This window comes from Scyliorhinus canicula, chromosome 5 (assembly GCF_902713615.1).
Source record: "Scyliorhinus canicula chromosome 5, sScyCan1.1, whole genome shotgun sequence".
NCBI lineage: Eukaryota > Metazoa > Chordata > Chondrichthyes > Carcharhiniformes > Scyliorhinidae > Scyliorhinus > Scyliorhinus canicula.
This window is the reverse complement of record NC_052150.1, coordinates 156,215,032-156,240,511: the sequence shown is the minus strand read 5'-3', so window position 1 is coordinate 156,240,511 and position 25,480 is coordinate 156,215,032. Positions and strand designations below refer to the sequence as shown.

At 49.4% G+C, this 25,480-nt stretch overlaps 1 protein-coding gene across 2 annotated transcripts in view; it reads right to left on the bottom strand.

Moving 5' to 3' along the window:
• The window catches only part of dnah5l (dynein, axonemal, heavy chain 5 like), a 493,661-nt gene that overhangs the window by 347,875 nt on the left and 120,306 nt on the right, over positions 1 to 25,480 (bottom strand). For both annotated transcript variants that reach the window (XM_038797876.1, XM_038797875.1), the window contains exon 15: positions 10,494 to 10,695. In XM_038797876.1, coding sequence (XP_038653804.1) covers positions 10,494 to 10,695 — 202 coding nt within the window. The remainder of the gene's footprint in view (positions 1 to 10,493; positions 10,696 to 25,480) is intronic.

The window sequence follows — 25,480 nt, the reverse complement described above, 5'->3', positions numbered from 1 at the left end:
TATGGCAAACCCACCTAACCTGAACATCTGGCCTATGTGTGACTCCAAACAACATGTGGTTGACTGTTAATTGCCCTCTTAGCTTGATGCTAAAATAAGATAATGGTGACCACTGTCAGGTCATTGCAAACTCATGAATGCACAGAAGGTTACCACTTCCAGTCACAAAATGTGCCCAGTCTACCTCAGATGACCCGGAAGGGTAATGTGTCTCATAAATTTGAAAAAGATCGGAAGTTATCTGTTACACACTAACATATTCTCCACAAACAGCATCCTGCCATGAAGCCCAAAAGACATTCTCCTATCACACAGTTGAGTAATGTGGTGTATGAATTTCAGGGCCAATGTGATGCTAGGTTTGTAGGGCGTCCGTCACAACGACTGACATTTCATCAAACAGCATGTACCTTCAGCTATTATCAACAGGCAAACTACTGACCCTATGCAACCAGCCTGTGCTCACATAACACAAAACATTGGGCAGGATTCTCGTTTGGGAGACGAGGGGGTGAACTTTCTGCAGGACTCTACGTTCCGCCAACAACGCAACCCCGCCAGCGGGTTTCCCAGTGGCGTGGGGTGGCCACAATGAGAAATTCCATTGGTTGGTGGTGGGAATGGAGACCCCCGCTGCCGTGACGGTCTGAAAACGACAAACATGTGACTGGGAAGGCGGAGAATAGACCCCAATGTACTTCCGCCAGAGATGAATTGTGACGATTTGCACCAGGAGCCGATTCCCAATTCTTAGCCATGGCGCAGATTGCAAGGGAGTCCCTTGGAAATCCCACTATTGGACCGCCATTTTAAGCGGGGGTCTGATAGCGAGGTCCCGTAGCTACCTCCCTTGCAGCACAATTCAGCCCCCCGCCCACCCACCGGGATTTACTAGATCCCCCCCAGCTCGCCCCTGGTATGGGGGTTGACCCAGCCCCCCCTAATTAAATAGACCCCAAACAGAGACCCTTATTTAAAGAGATCCCCCCCCCCAGAGACATGGATGAGAAATATATCAACCAAGATTGAATGGCAGAGCAGACTCAGTGGGCTAATTGGCCGAATTCGGCTCATATATTATGGTCTTATAGTCTAATTAAAGAGACCCCCACCAGAAAACCCTGAATTAAACATATCCCTCCCCCGAGACCTCCTCAATTAAAGAGATCAACGAGAGACCCCTAATGTTTTCTTTTTAAAGACAATTTTATTGGGGTATTTTTGGCATATAAAACAATGTCATTGTATAGGACTGCACAAAAGTAACGCATAGTGCAAACCACAACTCCGTTCTCACAAGGACCTGCCTAAACCACCCCCGACTCTACACTACCCTAGCCCCCCCTCCCCACCCACCCCCGCCCGCTGATGATTAATTCTCCGCGAAGAAGTCAATGAATGGCTGCCATCTCCAGGGGAACCCCGATAGTGAACCTCTCAAGGCGAACTTAACCTTTTCTAGACCAAGAAAGCTTGCCATGTCCGATAGCCATGCTTCGGTCTTCGGGAGCTTTGAGTCCCTCCATGCCAACAGTATTCTAGGGACTCCCTTGCACGGGACTCCCTTGCAATCTGCGCCATGGCTAAGAATTGGGAATCGGCTCCTGGTGCAAATCGTCACAATTCATCTCTGGCGGAAGTACATTGGGGTCAATTCTCCGCCTTCCCAGTCCCAGTCGCATGTTTGTCGTTGGGCTACCAGGGAAGCAAAGGCCAAGACGTCGGCCTCCTTCTCCTCCTGGACTCCCGGGTCCTCCAACACCCCAAAGATTGCCACCTCAGGGCTCATTACCACCCCAGTTTTCAAAACCCGGGACATGATGTCCGCGAATCTCTGCCAGTACCCCCTGAGACTAGCGCACGACCAGAACATGTGCACGTGATTAGACGGCCCACCGGCGCATCTGCCGCATTTGTCCTCCAGCCTGAAGAATTTACTCATCCAGGCCACCGTCATGTGGGCCCGGTGAATGACCTTAAACTGGATCAGACTGAACCTGGCGCATGTTGCGGTTGTGTTTACTCTGCCCAGAGCTTCTGCCCAAATACCGTCCCCCAATTCCCCCCCCCCCCCACCGAGTTCCTCCTCCCACTTAAGCTTCAGATCCTCAGTCTGTGTATCCTCTGCTTCCATTAGCTCTTTGTAAATATCTGAGACTCTGTCCTCACCTACCTCTCCCCTAGAAACTACCCTGTCCTGCCTCCCCTTTGTCGTGAGGCGTGGGCAGGATGGCACCAGTCTGCGCACAAATTCCCGCACCTGTAAGTACCTAAAGTCATTCCCTCCCGCCAGCCCAAACTTCTCCTCCAATGCCCTCATGCTCGGAAAGCTCCCTTCCAGGAACAGATCACCCACCCTCGCAATCCCCGCCGTCTGCCACAGTCGATACCCACCGTCCATGTTCCCAGGGGCAATTCGGTGATTTCCACAGATTGGGGTCCACACCGATGCTCTCACTTCCCCTATATGCCTCCTCCACTGGCCCCAAATCCGCAGAGCCGCCACCACTACAGGGCTGGTGGAGCACCGCGCTGGCGGGAGCGGCAGGGGTGCCGTAACCAGGGCTGCCAAACTGGTGCCCCTGCACAAAGCAGCCTCCATCTGCTCCCAAACCGACCCGGTACCCATCATCCATTTCCTTATCATCACTATGTTGGCCGCCCAGTAGTAGTTCGTCAACGCCAGCCCCCCCTCCCCTCTGTTCCTTTCAAGCATCACCTTCCTCACCCGCGGGGACTTTCCCGCCCAGACAAATCCCAGGATAATTTTATTCAGCTTCTTAAAGAAGGACCATGGGATGAAAATGGGGAGACACTGAAATATGAACAAGAATCTCGGGAGAATCGTCATCTTAACAATCTGTACCCTCCCCGCTAGTGACAGCGGGAGCGCATCCCAACTCAGAATCTCCTCACTCACTCGTTCCACCAATTGGGACAGGTTGAGCTTATGCAACCTGCCCCAATCCCGTGCCACCTGTATCCCCAAGTATCTAAAGCTTTCTCCTACCAGCCAGAAAGGCAACCCCTTCAGCCTACTCTCCTGCACCCTCGCCTGAATTAGGAACATCTCGCTCTTAGCCATGTTCAGTTTATATCCTGAAAACCGGCCAAATTCCCTCAGAATTTCCATGATGCCGTCTATCCCCGCCATTGGGTCTGACGTATAACACGTATAACAGCAGGTCATCTGCGTAAAACGAGACTTTATGTTCCACGCCACCCGGACCAGCCCTTTCCAGTCCCTTGAAGTTCTCAGAGCAATTGCCAGCGGCTCTATGGTCAGCGCAAACAGCAGTGGAGAGAGGGCATCCCTGTCTAGTCCCGCGATGCAGTCTGAAGTAATCTAATGGTGTCCTGTTCGTCCTTACACAAGCCTCTGGGGCCTGATATAAAAGCCTAACCCAGTCAATGAACCCCTCCCCGAACCCAAACCTTCCCAGATCCTCCCACAGATAGTCCCACTCGACCCGGTCAAAAGCCTTTTTCGCATCCATAGCTACCACTATCTCTGCCTCCCTGTTCTCCGGGGTCATCATGATCACATTAAGCAGCCTTCTTAGATTGGCTGCCAGTTGCCTACCCTTTACGAACCCAATTTGGTCCTCCGCAATTACGTTCGGTACACAGTCCTCAATTCTAGTCGCCAAGGTCTTGGCCAGTAACTTAGCGCCTGCATTGATCAATGCGATCAGCCTGTAAGACCCACAAGCCTCCAGGTCTTTATCCCGTTTCAGAACAAGCAAAATAGTGGCCTGCGACATCGTCAGGGGTAGAACCCCTCTGTCTCTTGCCTCATTGAAAACCCTGACCAGCATCTGTCCCACTACCTTGGCAAACATTTTGTAAAACTCCACCGGATACCCATCCGGCCCCGGGGCTTTACCGGACGGCATGACCTTCAGGCCCCCCAATACCTCTTTCATCATAACCAGGGCCCCCAGTCTTTCTACCAACCCCCTACCTACTCTTGGGAAGGTCAGTCCGACCAGAAATCGCCTCATCCCCTCCGGTTCCCTGGGGGGGTTCCGAAGTGTACAGCTTACTATAACAGTCCCTGAACGCCTTGTTCAGCCCTGCCGGGTCCCCCACCAAATTTCCCTCCCCATCCGCTCTCCTTCCTATCTCCCTCACCGCTTCTCTCTTCCTTAGTTGTTGCGCGAGCATTCTGCTGGCCTTCTCTCCATGCTCATATAAATCGCTCCTTTTGCCTTCCTAAGCTGCTCTACAGCCTTGCCTGTAGTCAGCACCCCGAACTCTGCCTGCAGCCTCTGTCGTTTCCTGAGTAACTCTGGCCTTGGGGACTCCGCGTAGCTCCTGTCCGTCCGTAGAATTTCCTGAACCAGTCGGCCCTTTTCTGTCCTGTCCATTTGAGCCCGGATTGAGATCAGCTTCCCTCTCACCACTGCCTTCAGTGCCTCCCAGAGCACTGCTGCTGAGACTTCTCCGGTATCATTTACCTGCAGGTAATTCTGCATGCATTTCCCCAAGTCTCTCACACACCGCCTCGTCTGAAAGCAATCCCACTTCCAACCTCCATTGTGGGCACTGAAAGCTGTCCTTACAAATCCATAGGTCTACCCAGTGCGGAGCATGGTCTGATATGGTAATTGCTGAATATTCTGCCCCCACCATCCCGGCCGGAAAATCCCTACTCGTAACAAAGAAATCAATTCGGGAATACACCTTATGGACGTGGGAGTAATACGAAAACTCCCTCGCTGACGGCCGGCTAAATCTCCACGGATCAGCTCCCCCCATTTGCTCCATGAACCCTCTCAGTACCTTTGCCATCGCTGGCAACCTACCCGTTTTTGAAGACGACCGATCCAGGCTCAGGTCCAGGACTGTGTTAAAGTCCCCACCCACAATCGGTTGGGATCTTCCCTAGAAACCTCCTGATAAAATCCACATCGTCCCAATTAGGGGCATACACGCTGACCAAGACTCTCTCACCCCTTTGAGCTTACCCTTAACCATAACAAATCTGCTGCCCCCATCTGTAATTGTACCCTCCGCCTTAAATTGAACCCTTTTATTAATCAGGATCGCAAGTCTTAGTGTCGAGCCCCAAATGAAAGACCTGACTAACCCAGCCCTTCCATAACCTAACCTAAGTGGTCTGCCACTTTCAGGTGAGTCACTTGCAGCATGACTACGTCCGCCTTCAGAACCCGCAAATGCGCGAACACACGCGCCCTCTTCACTGGCCTGTTTAGCCCTCTAACATTCCAGGTGATCAGCCTGGTTGGGGGGCACTTCACTCCCCCCTCCCCCCCCCCCTTTGCCGATCAGCCATCCCCTTTCCTTGGCCAGCCCTCCAGCCATGTGTCACGCTTCCTCTGGCCCGCCTCCTGGCCGGCTCCATCCATGACCTCCCCACTGTTGCCATGTCCAGTTTACATCCTAGTCAGCAGATCAACTCCCCCCCCTCCCCTCCCTTGTAACGCAATCCTACCACCTAACCCCTGCTCTAGTCTAACTAAATGAACCCCCCCCCCCACCTGGCTTCCATTGACTAGCCCACCCAGCTAGCCTGGCGGCTCCCAGCTTCAGAGCCAGTGCGTCTCTCACCTATTGTTCCCTGGCTCCCCTCCCCCCGGCCCATCCATACCACTTCCCCAAACCAGCCCTGCTTAAGCACACACTCTGTACAAGTCAAAGACACCCCCAACAATAGTGCAATTTAAATCAAACAGATAGAGATAAGAAGTACCAGGCACTCTCAGCCCTTCCCCTCCACATCAGAAGAAGATTGCAAGAAAGATTCCCCCGAAACCCCCATCATAACCACACCTTTTTAACTATTTTCTTTTTTACTCTCCCCCTACCAAACCTCCAACCACACAAGAAGCCCAAAAAAACATTCAGGGAAACCATGAAAAAGAACAAGAAAAACATATCGCAACAAAATACATCAACCTAGAAAGGTCAAAAAAATGAAAAGAACTGACCCAAGCATGCAAATATCTCTCAAAGCGAGAGAGGGACAAAATAGACTAAAATGTTCTACCATGAGTCCAAGAGTCCTCAGCTCAGAGCCAGCCCTTGCTTCTTAACAAAGTCCATCGCCTCCTCGGGTTCCTCAAAATAGTGGTGCTGGCTCTCATACGTAACCCACAGTCACGCCGGAAAAAGCAGCCCAAATTTCACCTTGTTCTTATACAAAATCTCCTTCACCTGCCTGTAGCCTCCCCTCCTCCTGGCCACCTCAGTGCTCATGTCTTGGTAAACACGCAGGGTGCTATTGTCCCAGGTACAGCTTTGTGTGCTCTTGGCCCATTGCAGAACCCGCTGCTTGTCCAGGTACCTGTGGAATCAGACCGCTCGTCGCGGCTGCCTCACCTGCACTCTGTGTCCACCTCCGGCGGGCGAGAGAGCACCTTGTTCCCCAGCAGCATCTGGAACATATCTGCCACATACGCGGCAGCATCCAGCCCCTCAGCCCCCTCCAGGAGGCCAACAATTCTTACATTCTGCCATCAAGATCTGTTGTCCAGGTCCTCCAGCCTTTCCAGGAGCATTTTTGCTGATCCCTCAACCTCCGAATCTCCACATCCGCCACAGTTTGAAAGTTGGCCTGCTTCTCCACCATCTTCTCCAGCTTCTGGAGCTTCTCAGCCTGATCATCCAGCCTTTTTTCCAATCGCTCCATCAACTTCTGGAGCGGCTCCAAATTATCGTGCTTCAGAGCTAAAAAGCCCTCCTGCGTGGCCTGTAGCAGCTGCTCCATTGTAGGTTGGGCATTCGGCGCCTTGCTCTGCACACCGGCCATATTGGTCTCTCTCACCGCCACCTCCGTGCCCTTGTTTGACCACTTCTTCTGCTGTTTACGGTCCCTCCGGCTTCTTAAGTCCACACAACTCTGTATGGGTTCAGTGCCTGAGTACTATTGCTTTCCAGTTCCGCTCTCAAAAGCGCAAAAAAGTCGGGGGAAATGGTCCAAAAGTCCGACTGAAACGGGAGCCACCAAATGTGCAGCCTATTCCCTCATAGTCGCCACCAGAAGTCTCAGATTCCCACTTATTAAAGAGATCCACACCAGAGACCTCCTAACTAAGGAGACCCCTCAGATACCTCCTAATTAAAGGGATTCCGACCAGAGACCCCCAGAGACCTCTGCAGAAGAGAGACCTCTGGCTAGAAGGCCCCAGAAGAGAGACCCCCATCTTAAAGTTAGAGAGGCAGTGAAATAAATCACTGCTTTAAAACTCACTTTTGCAGTACATCTGCTGGCTCAGGCACAGGAAGCAGCACCTGTTAATTGCTAGAAAGAGAAAACCAGTCCACTGGGTTTGATCTACAAGCCATTCATTCATCTCTCTTTGATACAGATTTTACTGAGCTGTGATTGAAAGCTTCCACATACACCCAGGTGTATCTCAGCATTATTCCATTCATCCCCCTTCGGACTTGAGCACTTTTGAAGCAGTCAGCTGTGACTGGATGTTTATAAACATCCTGTTTTGATTGACAGATCCTGGACCACATCAAAGAGAGTTAAGTGTTTTCTGTTGTTTCACTGTTGACTACTTCAAAGTCACTCAAGCTGAAGGAAGATGAATGAAAAGCACTAATTATCTTTGATGTGGTTCATGAGATATGTATTAAAGCTTGATGTTTATATATATATCTGTTCCTTTTAAAGCTGACTACTTCAAAGTCACTCAAGCGTGAAGAGTGATGAATGGAGCAATACTGACAGCTGGGGTGTGTGTTGATGCTGTCAATCACAGCCTAGTAAAATCAATATTGAAGAGAAATGAATGAAGGACTTGCATTTCAAGGATCTGAGGAGGTTTAAACCCAGCTGACTGGTTTTCTCTTTCCAGGAATTGACAGATGCTGCTTCCTCTGCCTGAGCCAGCAGGTGTTTTGCAAAGGTGAACAAAGAACAAAGAAAAGTACAGCACAGGAACAGGCCCTTCGGCCCTCCAAGCCTGTGCCGACCATGCTGCTCGTCTAAACTAAAATCTTCTACACTTCCTGGGTCCGTATCAATCTATTCCCATCCTATTCATGTATTTGTCAAGATGCCCCTTAAATGTCACTATCGTCCCTGCTTCCACCACCTCCTCCGGCAGCGAGTTCCAGGCACCCACTACCCTCTGTGTAAAACACTTGCCTCATACATCTCATCTAAACCTTGCCCTCGCACCTTAAACCTATGGCCCCTAGTAATTGACCCCTCTACCCTGGGAAAAAGCCTCTGACTATCCACTCTGTCTATGCCCCTCATAATTTTGTAAACCTCTATCAGGTCGCCCCTCAACCTCCGTCGTTCCAGTGAGAACAAACCGAGTTTATTCAACCTCTCCTCATAGCTAATGCCCTCCATCCCAGGCAACATCCTGGTAAATCTCTTCTGCACCCTCTCTAAAGCCTCCACATCCTTCTGGCAGTGTGGCGATCAGAATTGAACACAATACTCCAAGTGTGGCCTAACTAAGGTTCTATACAGCTGCAACATGACTTGCCAATTCTTATATTCAATGCCTCGGCCAATGAAGGCAAGCATGCCATATGCCTTCTTGACTACCTTCTCCACCTGTGTTGCCCCTTTCAGTGACCTGTGGACCTGTACACCTAGATCTCTCTGACTGATAATACTCTTAAGGGTTCTGCCATTCACTGTATATTCCCTACCTGTATTAGACCTTCCAAAATGCATTACCTCATATTTGTCCAGATTAAACTCCATCTGCCATCTCTCCGCCCAAGTCTCCAAATGATCTAAATCCTGCTGTATCCTCTGACAGTCCTCATTGCTATCCGCAATTCCACCAACCTTTGTGTCGTCTGCAAACTTACTAATCAGACCAGTTATACTTTCCTTCAAATCATTTATATATACTACAAACAGCAGAGGTCCCAGCACTGATCCCTGCGGAACATCACTAGTCACAGCCCTCCAATCAGAAAAGCACCCTTCCATTGCTACTCTCTGCCTTCTATGACCTAGCCAGTTCTGTCTCCACCTTGCCAGCTCACCCCTGATCCCGTGTGACTTCACCTTTTGTACCAGTCTGCCATGAGGGACCTTGTCAAAGGCCTTACTGAAATCTATACAGGCATATAGAGTCCATATAGAGTTTTAAAGTAGAGATTTTTGTTCACTGCCTCTGTCTGGACTGCTCTCCAGCTTCCAGACAGGGGTCTCTCTTCTGGGGCATTCCAGACAGGGCGACTCTCTTCTGGGGGGCTTCCAGACAGGGGGTCTCACTTCTGGGGGGCTTCCAGACAGGGGGTCTCACTTCTGGGGGGCTTCCAGACAGGGGGTCTTTCTTCTGGGGCATTCCAGACAGGGTGGCTCTCTTCTGGGGCATTCCAGACAGGGCGGCTCTCTTCTGGGGGGCTTCCAGACAGGGGGTCTCACTTCTGGTTGGTTTCCTGATAGTGGCCTCTATTCTGGGGCTTCCAGGGGTCTCTCTTTGGGGGCTCTCTGGGGGTCTCTTTATTTATGGGGTTTCTTTATTCAGGGAGTCCCGGAGGGTCTCTTTATATAGGGGGTCTCTGGGGACTATCTCTTTATATAGAAGTCTCCAGGGATCTCATTACTTTGAGGTCTTGAGGGGGGTCACTTCCATAGGGGGTCCCTGGTGAGGTAGTCTGGTGGGGTGGATTGCCAAATCTTGCACTGTGGTTGGGGAGGGAGGGGAGGGTGGCTCTCGGATGGACTTTGTGGGCAAGTCCTTTAAGATTTATCCCCTTGGCCCACTGCATGGCCCACTGCACCAGATACATGCTTGTCAGGACCTGCACCGCTTCTCGCCCATGTAATTCCCGGCCCAGAGAACCAGAGAATCATGAGAGCCCGAGAATATGGTGCCGCACAGGACACAAACCTTGAACCCAACACCAGAGGCTACTGGCGCATCAGAAACTAATCGTTGCCAATCCCATTTTCCCCCGACACCAGATTGTCCACTCTAACAGTAACTGTTACTAGAAGCGGGCGGCGGCAAATCTAGCCCATTGTGTCCAACGCTAGATGTGATTCCACTTTTGGACAATACTTCCTAAAAATCCTGATTGTGCCAAGAATTACACTGAAAAACTATTTAAGATTATCAGTTAGGCTTGCAGCACTGATCACTTACGCATGCTGGAAGCCACATATACTCACACACTAAGCCCTGTCCTTTGCAAACAGAGTGAGCATGCCCATGTATTGTATCCTTTTCAACTAAACAAAAACTTGGGAACAGCCATTCCATATTACAATGCCACGACCAATCAGCGTCAACCTGCCTAGTTTGAATTTGAAGAATGGCTTGGCAGTTAACTGTTCCCTGCTGCATCCTCTAATGTAATGCCTCTGCCAAGCAGAGTCCACTTGCCAACAAATCAACACTCTCTTCTCATGCAGCATAAAGTGCTGCTCCCTTTACTGTCGGTAGTCGTGCAATATGTCCTCATGAGTGCAAAGCGAAAAGCTTAGATAGCATGACTCTTTTTTTCTATAAAGCTGGAATAACAATTGAATATAGTACCTCTTGTTTTCTGTGGTCCAGTACATCATAAGTCTTTGATTTTGTGGTATTTATAATTGTCTGATAACGCACATATAATTTGTCAAATCCCTCCATTTTAACATTCTGGAGATCTGACAGGTTTTCCATAGTATTTATCATGTGTGAAATCTTCTCCAGGCGCTTGCAAAAAGTGTCAAACTTGCCAAATATATAGTTTTCACTAAAAAAAATAAAGTTTTGATTACAATCTTATTTATTGTAAATAGCAAAAATTTAAATTAAAACATTCAAAGAGAAACCTTCATTTTTAGCAACAAGACTCTCCAGGTGAGCTGGTTTGCATCAACTCCTTCAGCCTCTAAGGCCTCAGCAGCAACTGACTTCTGGGGAGGGAGCAATAAGGTGGAGGAGGGGCATAATTTTGCAATGAGGAAATCGCTGGAAGAGCAGGTTACCCTCAGTTCCTGACAAATAACCTGCTTACCAGAGCCATCCCGACTTGAAGCGTTAGTTCCCCTTCTTTCTCCACAGATACCGTCAGACTCGCGACTCGCTGAGGCTGTCCAGTATATTTCACTTTTTGTTTCCATGTTAAACTTGATTTCCAGCATGGAGAGAAGGGTGTTAGCGGGTCAGCTCCAGAGGGAGACTGCGGCAAGGGAAATTGTCCAGGTGTGAGACAGGGCAGGGAAGTTGGTGGTAGCTCCAGGTCAGATTAACAAGGTCTTTAAGGAATTCTATGAGAGGTTGTACAGGTGGGGGAGGCCGGGAGATACAGGAATTTCTAGATGGGTTGCAGTACCCGAGGTTAGGGGAGGGGGACAGGGCTACATTAGAGGGGGAGATAGTGGAGCAGGAGTTAAAAGATGCAATTGGGAGGATGCAGTCAGTGAAGGTGGCAGGGCCGGATGGGTTTCCAGTGAAATATTATTAAAAATTCAAATATAAGCTGGTACCGCTGATGGTGGGGATGTTTGAAGAGGCGATAGGGAGGGGGGGTCTTGCCACAAACTTTGGGGAAGGCGTTGATTTCACTGTTATTTAAGAAAGATAAGGATCCAATGGAGTGTGGGTCGTACAGGCCCATATCACTTTTAAACGTGAATGCAAAGATATTGGCGAAGGTACTGGCAGGTAGGCTAGAGGAGTGCCTCCCGAAAGTAATAGGTGAAGATCAGACAGGGTTTGTGAGAGGGAGGCAGCTCTTTTCGAACATTAGGAGGGTATTGAACGTGGTTATGGCACCGGTGGAGGGGAAGGAAACAGAGGTGGTTGTGGCATTGGACGCTGAAAAAGCATTTGGCCAGGTAGAATGGGGGTACTTGATGGTAGTTCTGGAGCGGTTTGGGATTTGTGGACTGGGTAAAGCTACTATACAAGGAGCCGAGGACAAGTGTCCACACAAATAACATAAATTCAGAATATTTTCCCCTTCACCGTGGGACTAGGCAGGGATGTCCTATGTCCCCCCTGCTATTTGCATTCGCGATTGAGCCATTGGCCATCGCGTTAAGAAGTTTGGGGTTATGGAAAGGGATAGTGCGGGGGGGAATAGAGCATAGGGTGTCCTTATATGCTGATGACTTGTTATACGTGTTGGAACCGAGTGTGTCGAAAGGGGGATTATTGGAGCTGCTTCGAGTGTTTGGGTCTTCCTCGGGGTACAAATTAAATCTAGACAAGAGTGAGTATTTTGTGGTGTCTCGGCCAGGGGTGGGGGCAGGGGTGGGGGGCTGCCAATCCGTAGGGCAGGGACTCACTTTAGACACCTGGGGGTGCAGGTTGCTCGAGATTGGAGGGGGCTCCGTAGGTACAACATCTCTAGTTTGGTGGGGAGGGTGAAAGCTGATCTGGCAAGGTGGGATGGTCTCCCTCTGTCACTGGCGGGTCGGGTACAGGCGGTTAAAATGAATGTGTTGCCACGATTTCTGTTTATTTTCCAATGCCTGCCGATTTTCCTGCCAAAGGCATTTTTTAGCGAGATTGAAAGGATTATTACCTCGTTCATATGGGGAAGGAAGGTGGCCAGAATTAGAAAGGTGCTACTACAGCGAGGAAGGCAGGCAGGGGGTTTGGTTCTTCCGAACCTGATGTATTATTACTGGGCGGTGAATGTGGAGACGGTACGGAGCTGGGTCAGAGGGGTTGACTCTCAATGGGTCAGAATGGAGGAGAGTTTAGGTAGGGGGTTGGATTGAAGGCGCTAGCGACAGGGCCGCTCCCGACGGCCCTGGGAAGATACTCAGTGAGTCCGGTAGTAATACCTTCATTGAGAATTTGGATGCAGTTTCGCCAGCACTTCGGGTTGGAGGCAGGGTCAAGGGAAATGCCGATTCAGGGGAACCATAGATTTGAGCCAGGGAAGTGGGATGGAAATTTTCGGAGATGGGAGGAGAAAGGAATTAGGGCACTAAACGATTTGTTTCTTGGGGGTCGGTTTGCAGGATTGAAGGAGCTGGGAGCAAAGTATGGGCTGGAGCAGGGGGAAATAATTAGGTGCATGTAGGTTCTAGACTTTGCCAGAAAGGAGATACAGAGCTTCCTAGTGGTGCCGGCTTCCACATTGCTGGAAGAGGTGCTGACGACAGGGGGACTGGAGAAGGGGGTAGTATCGGCGGTTTGCGGGGCTATTTTGGAAGAGAAGGCACCGCTAGAAGGGATCAAGGCAAAGTGGGAGGAAGAGTTGGGAGAGGGTATGGAGGAAGGGTTCTGGTGTTAGGTGCTCCGGAGGATGAACGCTTCCACCTCGTGTGCAAGGTTGGGCTAATACAGCTGAAGGTGGTATATAGAACATATCTTACAAGGGCGAGGATGAGCCGGCTCTTTGAGGGGTAGAAGATGTGTGTGAACATTGCGGGGGGGGGGGGGGCGCAAACCACGTTCATATGTTTTGGTCCTGTCCAAAGCTGGAGGATTACTGGAAGGAGGTGTTGAGGGTAATCTCTAAAGTGGTGCGCGTGTAACTGGACCCGGGCCCCTCGGGAGGCCATATCCGGGGTGTCGGACCAGCTGGGGTTGGAAACGGGTGTGGAGGCAGATGTTGTTGCCTTCGCCTCGTTGATCGCCCGAAGGCAGATCCTGTGAGGATGGAGATCAATCTCTCCACCCTGTGCTCTGGCGTGGCGGGGGAACCTGGTGGAATTCTTGACTCTTGAGAAGGTCAAATTTGAACTGAGGGGAAGGATAGAGTGGTTCTACAATTCATGGCCGTTATTCATTCTGCACTTTCGAGAATTGGATTACATCGAACATTAGGGGAGGGGCTGGGAGGGTTGTGGGGTGGGACTGCATGTGTTAATGGTGACTATGAGTTATTCCTGATTTATTTTTGTCATTTGTTTATGTTAACAAGCGGGCTGCTGTTTGGGGGTTTGGTGGGAGGATGGGATTGTTGTTATTGATATGGGGATTGACATTGCATTCGTTACTGATTATTGTTTATTGTTGGGCGTAAATTTGGGGGAAAATGTAAAAAAGGAGAATAAAAATATATATTTTTTAAAACTTAATTGCCTAGTTGCAGCCAACCAGATTGAGAGGCTAACTGTCTGTCGGGCAGATAGGCCATTAGCACAGTCTGCAATTAGAGAATGGAGAGGAGGGAGGGAGAGATTGGGCGTGAGTGGGAGGTGGGGGGGGGGGGGGGGGGGGTGGGGAGGGGAGGAGAGGGAACATCACTTGGGAAACATGGAGTGATGAGAGGTGGAGAGGTGATTTTTTTTTAAGGACCTCTAAAGGGTACTTGGTACAATCTCTCATCAGAGATTTTGACATAAAGTCGAAACTTATGGAACTGAAGGTAAATTATTGACCTGGTTTGGATGGTTGACTGATGTCAGGAAAAAGAGAGTGGGCAACACAAAAATAAAATGGCAGCAGCACACTAAAGCAGGTCAGCAGACCCCTGACTGACTGACTGCTGGCATCTAATGCTCTGTGGCTCAGCTGGATGCTTCTAGAACATCATGTGGTAGTGCCAGGAGTGGCATTGACATATGTAAACAACATATGTTGACATATGTTGACCCTCTTATTGACTGACCTCATTAACACTACACCCTGTATACTTCATCCGATGCCAGTGCTTATGTAGTTACATTGTATACCTTGTGTTGCCCTATTATGTATTTTATTTTATTCCCTTTTCTTCCCATGTACTTAATGATCTGTTGAGCTGCTAGCAGAAAAATACTTTTCACTGTACCTCGGTACACGTGATAATAAACAAATCCAATCCACGCTGATTCCATATTATGGACCAGCAGTCTTGTTGCTGAATAGCACACTGAAATAATCTATCTCATACAGGGTTCAGATGCAGAAACATTTGAACTAGGTTATTCATTGCAATTGAAAGTAATTGTCACATTTTAAGTTTAGAGGCATTTTGCAATATGTCTAAAAATGTAATCACGTTCTCACACAGGTGCAAAAGGAAGGATCAAACATATAAATGCCAAAATGTTCTGCAATTACTGGCACAGATGCTTTCTCCAGGGCAAATGTTTCCATTTGATGTGAGTAGAAAAATGATATTCCTCCCTGCTGACATTAACAATGTGTGGAAATTAGATGACTGTACTGGTAGCTGCAATAAAACCTTCCCCTGGTAAAGACATTAAGCACATTGAGTACTATGTGCCAAGATGTTCTGCTTTCTCCATTTTTTCATTAACATATTTTTCTTCACTTCTTTTCCCAATGTACACGACTCCAGTTTTACGCCTAGGGTGACAAGTTAAAAAACCAACCCCAGGCATTCGCACAAGAGCAGTGTGGCAAAAGTCCTCCCAACCACACCTACAAGTGACTATATTCACAAATGAGCTTAGACATTGGAACCTCAGATTTCCGAGTGTCCTGTGGTGGAAAAAAGTAACCGAAAGGCAATCTACGATGGTAAAATAGCAACAGCTCTGAGGAAAATCCAAGCCTTAATTTGAGCAGGTAGGAATGGTCAGTTATGTCAGATCCTCAGCCCCACCTTTTTCTATGAATATATGAATTAGGAGCAGGAGTAGGCCACTCGGCCCATCTGCCCATTCTACCTCCGCCTTAAAAATATTCAAAGATTCTCCATTCACTGCCTTTTGCGGAAGAAAGTTCCAAAGACCCACGGCCCTCTGAGAGAAAACATTTCTCCTCATCTCTATCTTAAATGAGCAACTTCTTATTTTTAAACAGTGACTCCTAGTTCTAGATTTTCTTTTAAGAGCTAACATCCGTTCCACATCCACCCTGTCAAGACCCCTCAGGATCTTAAAGGTTTCAATCACGTCGCATGTTACTATTCTAAACTCCAGCCTCACCTGCCCTATCCTCCCTCATAAAAAAACCCGACCGTTCTTGGTATTAGTCAAATAATAATTAGTCAAATGATTTGACTCAATGGCCCGAATGGCCTCCTGCACTGTAAATTCTGTGATTCTATGAAACCTTCCTTGCACTGTTTCTGATGCATTTGCATCTTTCCTTAAATAAGGAGACCAATGTTGTGCGCAATGCTCCATTTGTGGTCTCACCTGTGCGCTTTACATCTGAAGCATAATCTCCCGACTATTGTAATCAATTCCCCGCACAATAAATAATAACATTCTATTAGCTTTCTATTGCTATATATGTATTACGGTGGCGGAAAGGATGCTAGATGGGGACTCTTCTTCCGAGGTAGTATGGGCTGAGGTTAGAAACAGGAAAGGAGAGGTCACCCTGTTGGGAGTTTTCTATAGGCCACCTAATAGTTCTAGGGATGTAGAGGAACGGATGGCGAAGATGATTCTGGAAAAGAGCGAAAGTAACAGGGTAGTTGTTATGGGAGACTTTAACTTTCCAAATATTGACTGGAAAAGATATAGTTCGAGTACATTAGATGGGTCGTTCTTTGTACAATGTGTGCAGGAGGGTTTCCTGACAGGCCAACAAGAGGCGAGGCCACATTGGATTTGGTTTTGGGTAATGAACCAGGCCAGGTGTTAGATCTGGAGGTAGGTGAGCACTTTGGAAACAGTGACCACAATTCGGTGACCTTTACGATAGTGATGGAAAGGGATAAGTATACCCCGCAGGGCAAGAGTTATAGCTGGGGGAAGGGCAATTATGATGCCATTAGACATGACTTAGGATGTGTAGGTTGGAGAAGTAGGCTGCAAGGGTTGGGCACACTGGATATGTGGAGCTTGTTCAAGGAACAGCTATTGCATGTTCTTGATAAGTACGTACCAGTCAGGCAGGGAGGAAGGGGTCGAGCGAGGGAACCGTGGTTTACCAAAGAAGTGGAATCTCTTGTTAAGAGGAAGAAGGAGGCCTATTTGAAGATGAGGCGTGAAGTTTCAGTTGGGGCGCTTGATAGTTACAAGGAAGCAAGGAAGGATCTAAAGAGAGAGCTAAGACGAGCAAAGAGGGGACATGAGAAGTCTTTGGCAGGTAGGATCAAGGAAAACCCAAAAGCTTTCTATAGGTATGTCAGGAATAAAAGAATGACTCAGGTAAGAGTAGGGCCAGTCAAGGACAGTGGTGGGAAGTTGTGTGTGGAGGCTGAGGAGATAAGTGAGATACTAAATGAATACTTTTCGTCAGTATTCACTCAGGAAAAAGATAATGTTGTGGAGGAGAATGCTGAGACCCAGGCTATTAGAATAGATGGCATTGAGGTGCGTAGGGAAGAAGTGTTGGCAATTCTGGACAAGGTGAAAATAGATAAGTCCCCGGGGCCTGATGGGATTTATCCTAGGATTCTCTGGGAAGCCAGGGAAGAGATTGCTGAGCCTTTGGCTTGGATTTTTATGTCATAATTGGCTACAGGAATAGTGCCAGAGGACTGGAGGATAGCAAATGTGGTCCCTTTGTTCAAGAAGGGGAGTAGAGATAACCTCAGTAACTATAGGCCGGTGAGCCTCATGTCTGTTGTGGGTAAAGTCTTGGAGAGGATTATAAGAGATACGATTTATAATCATCTAGATAGGAATAATATGATTAGGGATAGTCAGCATGGTTTTGTGAAGGGTAGGTCATGCCTCACAAACCTTATCGAGTTCTTTGAGAAGGTGACTGAACAGGTAGACGAGGGTAGAGCAGTTGATGTGGTGTATATGGATTTCAGTAAAGCGTTTGATAAGGTTCCCCACAGTCGTCTATTGCAGAAAATACGGAGGCTGGGGATTGAGGGTGATGTAGAGATGTGGATCAGAAATTGGCTAGTTGAAAGAAGACAGAGGGTGGTGGTTGATGGCAAATGTTCAGAATGGAGTTCAGTTACGAGTGGCGTACCACAAGGATCTGTTCTGGGGCCGTTGCTGTTTGTCATTTTTATAAATGACCTAGAGGAGGGCACAGAAGGTTGGGTGAGTAAATTTGCAGATGACACTAAAGTCGGTGGAGTTGTAGACAGTGTGGAAGGATGTTGCAGGTTACAGAGGGACATAGATAAGCTGCAGAGCTGGGCTGAGAGGTGGCAAATGGAGTTTAATGTAGAGAAGTGTGAGGTGATTCACTTTGGAAAGAATAACAGGAATGCAGAATATTTGGCTAATGGTAAAATTCTTAGCAGTGTGGATGAGCAGAGGAATCTCGGTGTCCATGTACATAGATCCCTGAAAGTTGCCACACAGGTTGATAGGGTTGTGAAGAAGGCCTATGGTGTGTTGGCCTTTATTGGTAGAGGGATTGAGTTCCGGAGCCATGAGGTCATGTTGCAGCTGTACAAAACTCTGGTACGGCCGCATTTGGAGTATTGCGTACAGTTCTGGTCGCCTCATTATAGGAAGGACGTGGAAGCTTTGGAACGGGTGCAGAGGAGATTTACCAGGATGTTGCCTGGCATGGAGGGAAAATCTTATGAGGAAAGGCTGATGGACTTGAGGTTGTTTTCGTTAGAGAGAAGAAGGTTAAGAGGTGACTTAATAGAGGCATACAAAATGATCAGAGGGTTAGATAGGGTGGACAGTGAGAGCCTTCTCCCGCGGATGGAGGTGGCTAGCACGAGGGGACATAGCCTTAAATTGAGGGGTAATAGATATAGGACAGACGTCAGAGGTAGGTTTTTTACGCAAAGCGTGGTGAGGCCGTGGAATGCCCTACCTGCAACAGTAGTGAACTCGCCAACATTGAGGGCATTTAAAAGTTTATTGGATAAGCATATGGATGATAATGGCATAGTGTAGGTTAGATGGCCTTTAGTTTTTGACTTCCCATGTCGGTGCAACATCGTGGGCCGAAGGGCCTGTACTGCGCTGTATCGTTCTATGTTCTATGTTCTATGTATACTAGACTTTTGTGATTCATGCACAAAGACACCTGAAACTCATTCAGCAATATCTCACCATTTAGATAATAAGTTTACTTTTAATTCTTCCTGCCAAAATGGACGATTTAACATTGGCACCAATTTGCAAGATATTTTCTCACTCACCTATCTATGTCTCTTTCTAGCGTTGAGAAAACAAAGGAAGTTTTAAGGGATTTATATATGTATTGGCAAATATTAGAAATAGGGTGTTGTTTTAAATGGGTTTAATTTAATGTTCCTGTGCCTGGAAGGGTAAAAACTATAGTTAGATTCATGTTGGACGAAGATGTTTGTATGTGTGGGGATTGTTTAAGTTCCAACAATTTTCCCTTTGTGCTTAGAGAGGGCAGGGTGTGAAGAATAATAGACTCTGGATAGCCAGAGACTTTTCCCCACGGCAGAAATGGCTGACACGAGGGGACATAAGTACACTGAAATTCCCGCTCAGGAATGTGAATATGCTGAAACATCCACTGAGCATGTGAGTACGCTGCAACTCCCGCTCAGCAATGTGAGTACGCTGGAACTCCCTCTCAGCAATGTGAGTACGCTGCAACTCCCGCTCAGCAATGTGAGTACGCTGGAACTCCCTCTCAGCAATGTGAGTACGCTGCAACTCCCGCTCAGCAATGTGAGTACGCTGGAACTCCCACTCAGCAATGTGAGTACGCTGAAACTGCCGCTCAGCAATGTGAGTATGCGGGAACTCCCGCTTGGCAATGTGAGTATGCGGGAACTCCCGCTTGGCAATGTGAGTACGCTGAAACTGCCGCTCAGCAATGTGAGTATGCGGGAACTCCCGCTTGGCAATGTGAGTATGCGGGAACTCCCGCGTGGCAATGTGAGTATGCTGGAACTCCCACTCAGCAATGTGAGTACGCTGAAACTGCCGCTCAACAATCTGAGTACGCTGGAGCTCCCGCTTGGCAATGCGAGTATACTGAAACTCCCGCTCAGCAATGTGAGTACGCTGGAACTCCCACTCAGCAATGTGAGTACGCTGAAACTCCCGCACAGCAATGTGAGTACGCTGAAACTCACGCACAGCAATGTGAGTACGCTGGAACTCCTGCTCAGCAATGTGAGTACGCTGAAACCCCTGCTCAGCAATGTGAGTACGCTGAAATTCCCGAAGAGCAATGTGAGTACGCTGGAACTCCTGCTCAGCAATGTGAGTAAGCTGCAACTCCCGCTCAGTAATGTGAGTACGCTGAAACTCCCGCTCAGTAATGTGAGTATGCTGAAACTCCCGCTCAGCAATGTGAGTATGCTGAAACTCCCGCTCAGCAATGTGAGTATGCTGAAACTCCCGCTCAGTAATGTGAGTATGCTGAAACTCCCGCTCAGTAATGTGAGTACGCTGAAACTCCCGCTCAGTAATGTGAGTATGCTGAAACTCCCGCTCAGTAATGTGAGTACGCTGAAACTCCCGCTCAGTAATGTGAGTATGCTGAAACTCCCGCTCAGCAATGTGAGTAAGCTGCAACTCCCGCTCAGTAATGTGAGTACGCTGAAACTCCCGCTCAGTAATGTGAGTATGCTGAAACTCCCTCTCAGCAATGTGAGTATGCTGCAACTCCCGCTCAGCAATGTGAGTACGCTGGAACTCCCTCTCAGCAATGTGAGTACGCTGCAACTCCCGCTCAGCAATGTGAGTACGCTGGAACTCCCTCTCAGCAATGTGAGTACGCTGCAACTCCCGCTCAGCAATGTGAGTACGCTGGAACTCCCTCTCAGCAATGTGAGTACGCTGCAACTCCCGCTCAGCAATGTGAGTACGCTGGAACTCCCACTCAGCAATGTGAGTACGCTGAAACTGCCGCTCAGCAATGTGAGTATGCGGGAACTCCCGCTTGGCAATGTGAGTATGCGGGAACTCCCGCTTGGCAATGTGAGTATGCTGGAACTCCCACTCAGCAATGTGAGTACGCTGAAACTGCCGCTCAACAATCTGAGTACGCTGGAGCTCCCGCTTGGCAATGCGAGTATACTGAAACTCCCGCTCAGCAATGTGAGTACGCTGGAACTCCCACTCAGCAATGTGAGTACGCTGAAACTCCCGCACAGCAATGTGAGTACGCTGAAACTCACGCACAGCAATGTGAGTACGCTGGAACTCCTGCTCAGCAATGTGAGTACGCTGAAACCCCTGCTCAGCAATGTGAGTACGCTGAAATTCCCGCTCAGCAATGTGAGTACGCTGGAACTCCTGCTCAGCAATGTGAGTAAGCTGCAACTCCCGCTCAGTAATGTGAGTACGCTGAAACTCCCGCTCAGTAATGTGAGTACGCTGAAACTCCCGCTCAGCAATGTGAGTAAGCTGCAACTCCCGCTCAGCAATGTGAGTAAGCTGCAACTCCCGCTCAGCAATGTGAGTACGCTGCAACTCCCGCTCAGCAATGTGAGTACGCTGAAACTCCCATTCAGCAATGTGAGTACGCTGAAACTCCCGCTCAGCAATGTGAGTACGCTGGAACTCGCGCTCAGCAATGTGAGTACGCTGAAACTCCCGCTCAGCAATGTGAGTACGCTGGAATTCCCGCTCAGCAATGTGAGTACGCTGAAACTCCCATTCAGCAATGTGAGTACGCTGGAACTCCTGCTCAGCAATGTGAGTATGCTGAAACTTCCGCTCAGTAACGTGAGTACGCTGAAACTCCCGCTCAGTAACGTGAGTACGCTGAAACTCCCGCTCAGCAATGTGAGTACGCTGGAATTCCCGCTCAGCAATGTGAGTACGCTGGAACTCCTGCTCAGCAATGTGAGTACGCTGAAACTCCCGTTCAGTAATGTGAGTACGCTGGAACTCCCGCTCAGCATATGAGTAAGCTGCAACTCCCGCTCAGCAATGTGAGTACGCTGAAACTCCCATTCAGCAATGTGAGTACGCTTGAACTCCTGCTCAGCAATGTGAGTAAGCTGAAACTTCCGCTCAGCAATGTGAGCACGCTGGAACATCCACTCAGCAATGTGAGTACGCTGGAACTCCCGCTTGGCAATGCTAGTATACTGAAAGTCCCGCTCAGCAATGTGAGTACACTGAAACTCCCGCTCAACAATGTGAGTACGCTGGAAATCCCATTCAGCAATGTGAGTACGCTGAAACTCCCGCACAGCAATGTGAGTATGCTGGAAATCCCATTCAGCAATGTGAGTACACTGAAACTCCCTCTCAGCAATGTGAGTACGCTGAAACTCCCGCTCAACAATGTGAGTACGCTGCAACTCCCGCTCAGCAATGTGAGTACGCTGCAACTCCCGCTCAGCAATGTGAGTACGCTGAAACTCCCATTCAGCAATGTGAGTACGCTGAAACTCCCGCTCAGCAATGTGAGTACGCTGAAACTCCCTCTCAGCAATGTGAGTACGCTGAAACTCCCGCTCAGCAATGTGAGTACGCTGGAATTCCCGCTCAGCAATGTGAGTACGCTGAAACTCCCTCTCAGCAATGTGAGTACGCTGAAACTCCCATTCAGCAATGTGAGTACGCTGGAACTCCTGCTCAGCAATGTGAGTATGCTGAAACTTCCGCTCAGTAACGTGAGTACGCTGAAACTCCCGCTCAGTAACGTGAGTACGCTGAAACTCCCATTCAGCAATGTGAGTACGCTGCAACTCCCGCTCAGCAATGTGAGTACGCTGGAATTCCCGCTCAGCAATGTGAGTACGCTGGAACTCCTGCTCAGCAATGTGAGTACGCTGAAACTCCCGTTCAGTAATGTGAGTACGCTGGAACTCCCGCTCAGCAATGTGAGTACGCTGAAACTCCCGCTCAGCAATGTGGGTACGCTGGAACTCCCGCTCAGCATGTGAGTAAGCTGCAACTCCCGCTCAGCAATGTGAGTACGCTGAAACTCCCATTCAGCAATGTGAGTACGCTTGAACTCCTGCTCAGCAATGTGAGTAAGCTGAAACTTCCGCTCAGCAATGTGAGCACGCTGGAACATCCACTCAGCAATGTGAGTACGCTGGAACTCCCGCTTGGCAATGCTAGTATACTGAAAGTCCCGCTCAGCAATGTGAGTACACTGAAACTCCCGCTCAACAATGTGAGTACGCTGGAAATCCCATTCAGCAATGTGAGTACGCTGAAACTCCCGCACAGCAATGTGAGTATGCTGGAAATCCCATTCAGCAATGTGAGTACACTGAAACTCCCTCTCAGCAATGTGAGTACGCTGAAACTCCCGCTCAACAATGTGAGTACGCTGGAACTCCCTCTCAGCAATGTGAATACGCTGAAACTCCCGCTCAACAATGTGAGTACACTGAAACTCCCTCTCAGCAATGTGAGTACGCTAAAACTCCCGCTCAACAATGTAAGTACGCTGGAAATCCCATTCAGCAATGTGAGTGATGCGACCATCAATTCACTCAAGACAAGAGTAGAAGTAAACCGTGGCTTTAATCAACTGAGAACAGTGCCTGGCTGCGACTTATCCAATACTGAGAACAGCCTACAGTTCGACTGCTCTTTATACCTCCCTTCAAGGGGAGAAGCCGTGGGCAGAGCCCATACATGCCCCAACATGTTCCCCTATGGATAATGCCATACAATGGCCCATAGGAGAAGCCCACATGGGCAACAGCACAGCACAGATACAAATTACAAGGGCAACAGCACAGATACAAATACAATGGTGCATTATTGGCAGAATACATTCACCACATTCACCCCCTGTTAAAAAAATGAAGTCCGGCGGGGGTGACGGGTTCATACGTTCAGTCGGTCCAGCACACGGATTGTGCGCTGTGATCGCCGAAGCTCTGGCGTTGTTGCTGGCCCAGATGTCAAACCCGTCCGTGCTGGCATCAGTAGTGAGGGCGCCGGTGCGGGTACAGACGTGGACTCCGGGAGCGTCTCTTCTGGAGCTTCATTCCTGTGGATCGGTGAAGGGGGGATGGCGGGCGGGAGGGAGTGTGGGAGCCATAGAGGGGTGGGGGCGCTGGTCATGGTAGGTTGGGCGGGATATGGTGGAGGGGGAGTGGTGGTGCTGGAACCGGTGGGTGCCAAGTCCCGGAGGGAGACCGTATCCTGTCAGCCATCGGGGTGTTCGATATAAGTGTACTGGGGATTGGAGTGTAGGAGCTGGACCCTCTCCACCAGAGGATCAGACTTATGGCACCTGACGTGCTTTCTGAGTAGGACATGCCCCGGTGTCTTCAGCCACGATGGAAGCGAGGCCCCTGAGGTGGATCTTCTAGGGAAACAAATAGGCGGTCATGAGGGGATCGCATTTGAGGCCGTGAAAAGTAGGGACCTAATAGAGTGGAGCGCATCGGGGAGGACCTCCTGCCAGTGGGAAACTGGGAGATTCCTGGACTGCAGGGTCAGAAGGACAGTTTTCCAGACCGTCGCGTTCTCCCTCTTCACCTGCCCGTTTCCCCTGGGGTTATAACAGGTAGTTCTGCTCGAGGCGAAGCTCTTACTGAGCAGGTACTGACGCAGTTCGTCACTCATGAACGACGAGCCCTGGACACTGGACATAATTGGGGAAACCAAACAGGGTGAAGACACTATGTAGGGCTTTAATGACGGTGGACGTGGTCATGTCGGGGCAAGGGATTGCAAAGGGAAAGCGGGAGAACTCATCAATATTATTGAGGAAATATGTATTGCGGTTATTGGAGGAGAGGAGCCCTTTAAAATCGATACTGAGGCGCTCAAAGGGCCAGGATACTTTTACCAGTTGGGCCTTATCTGGTCGATAGAAGTGCGGTTTACACTCCACACAGATCTGGCAGTCCCTGGTCACGGCTCTGACCTCCTCGGTGGAGTAGGGCAGGTTGTGGGCCTTGATATATTGGATAGGCCGGGTGACCCCCGGGTAGCAGAGGGGCTCGTTGAGCTTCCCAGGACGATATACTATATCGTAATTATAGGTGGAGAGATCGATCCTCCACTTCAAGATCTTATCGTTCTTGATTTTGCCCCGCTGTGTATTGTCAAACATGAAGGCTACCGATCGTTGGTTGGTGACGAGGGTAAACCTCCTACCAGCGAGGTAGTGCCTCCAGTGCCGTACGGCTTCCACGATGGCTTGAGGAGTGTCGAATTTCGGAGGTGGTGAGTGTGCACGAAAAAAACGCTACCGGTCTGCCTGCTTGATTGTGGGTAGCAGCGACAGCAACCTCTAATGCGTTGCTCTCCACCTGGAAGGGGACGGACTCGTCCACCGCGCGCATTGCGGCTTTGGCGATATCCACCTTGACGCAGCTGAAAGCCTGGCGGGCATCAGTTGCCAGTAGGAAGATGGTGGCCTTGATTAGTGGGCGGGCTTTGTCCGCGTTGTTGGGGACCCACTGGGCATAATATGAAAAGAACTCAAGGCACCTCTTCAGGGCCTTGGGGCAGTGGGGGAGGGGAAGTTGCAGGAGGGGTCACATGCGGTAAGGTCGGGTCCTATTACCCGTTTTCCACGACGTAGCCGAGGATGGCTAGTCTGGTTGTGCGGAAAACGCATTTCTCCTTGTTGTACGTGAGGTTTAGGGTTTGGGCGGTTTGGAGAAATCTGTGGAGGTTGGCGTTGTGGTCCTGCTGATCATGGCCGCAGATGGTGACATTGTCCAAGTACGGAAATGTGGCCCACAGCCCGTACTGGCCCACCATTCGGTCCATTGTTCTTTGGAACACCGAAACCCCGTTCGTGGCGCCAAAGGGGATCCGGAGGAAGTGAAAAAGGCGGCCGTCTGCCTCAAACGCCATGTAATGGCGGTCCTC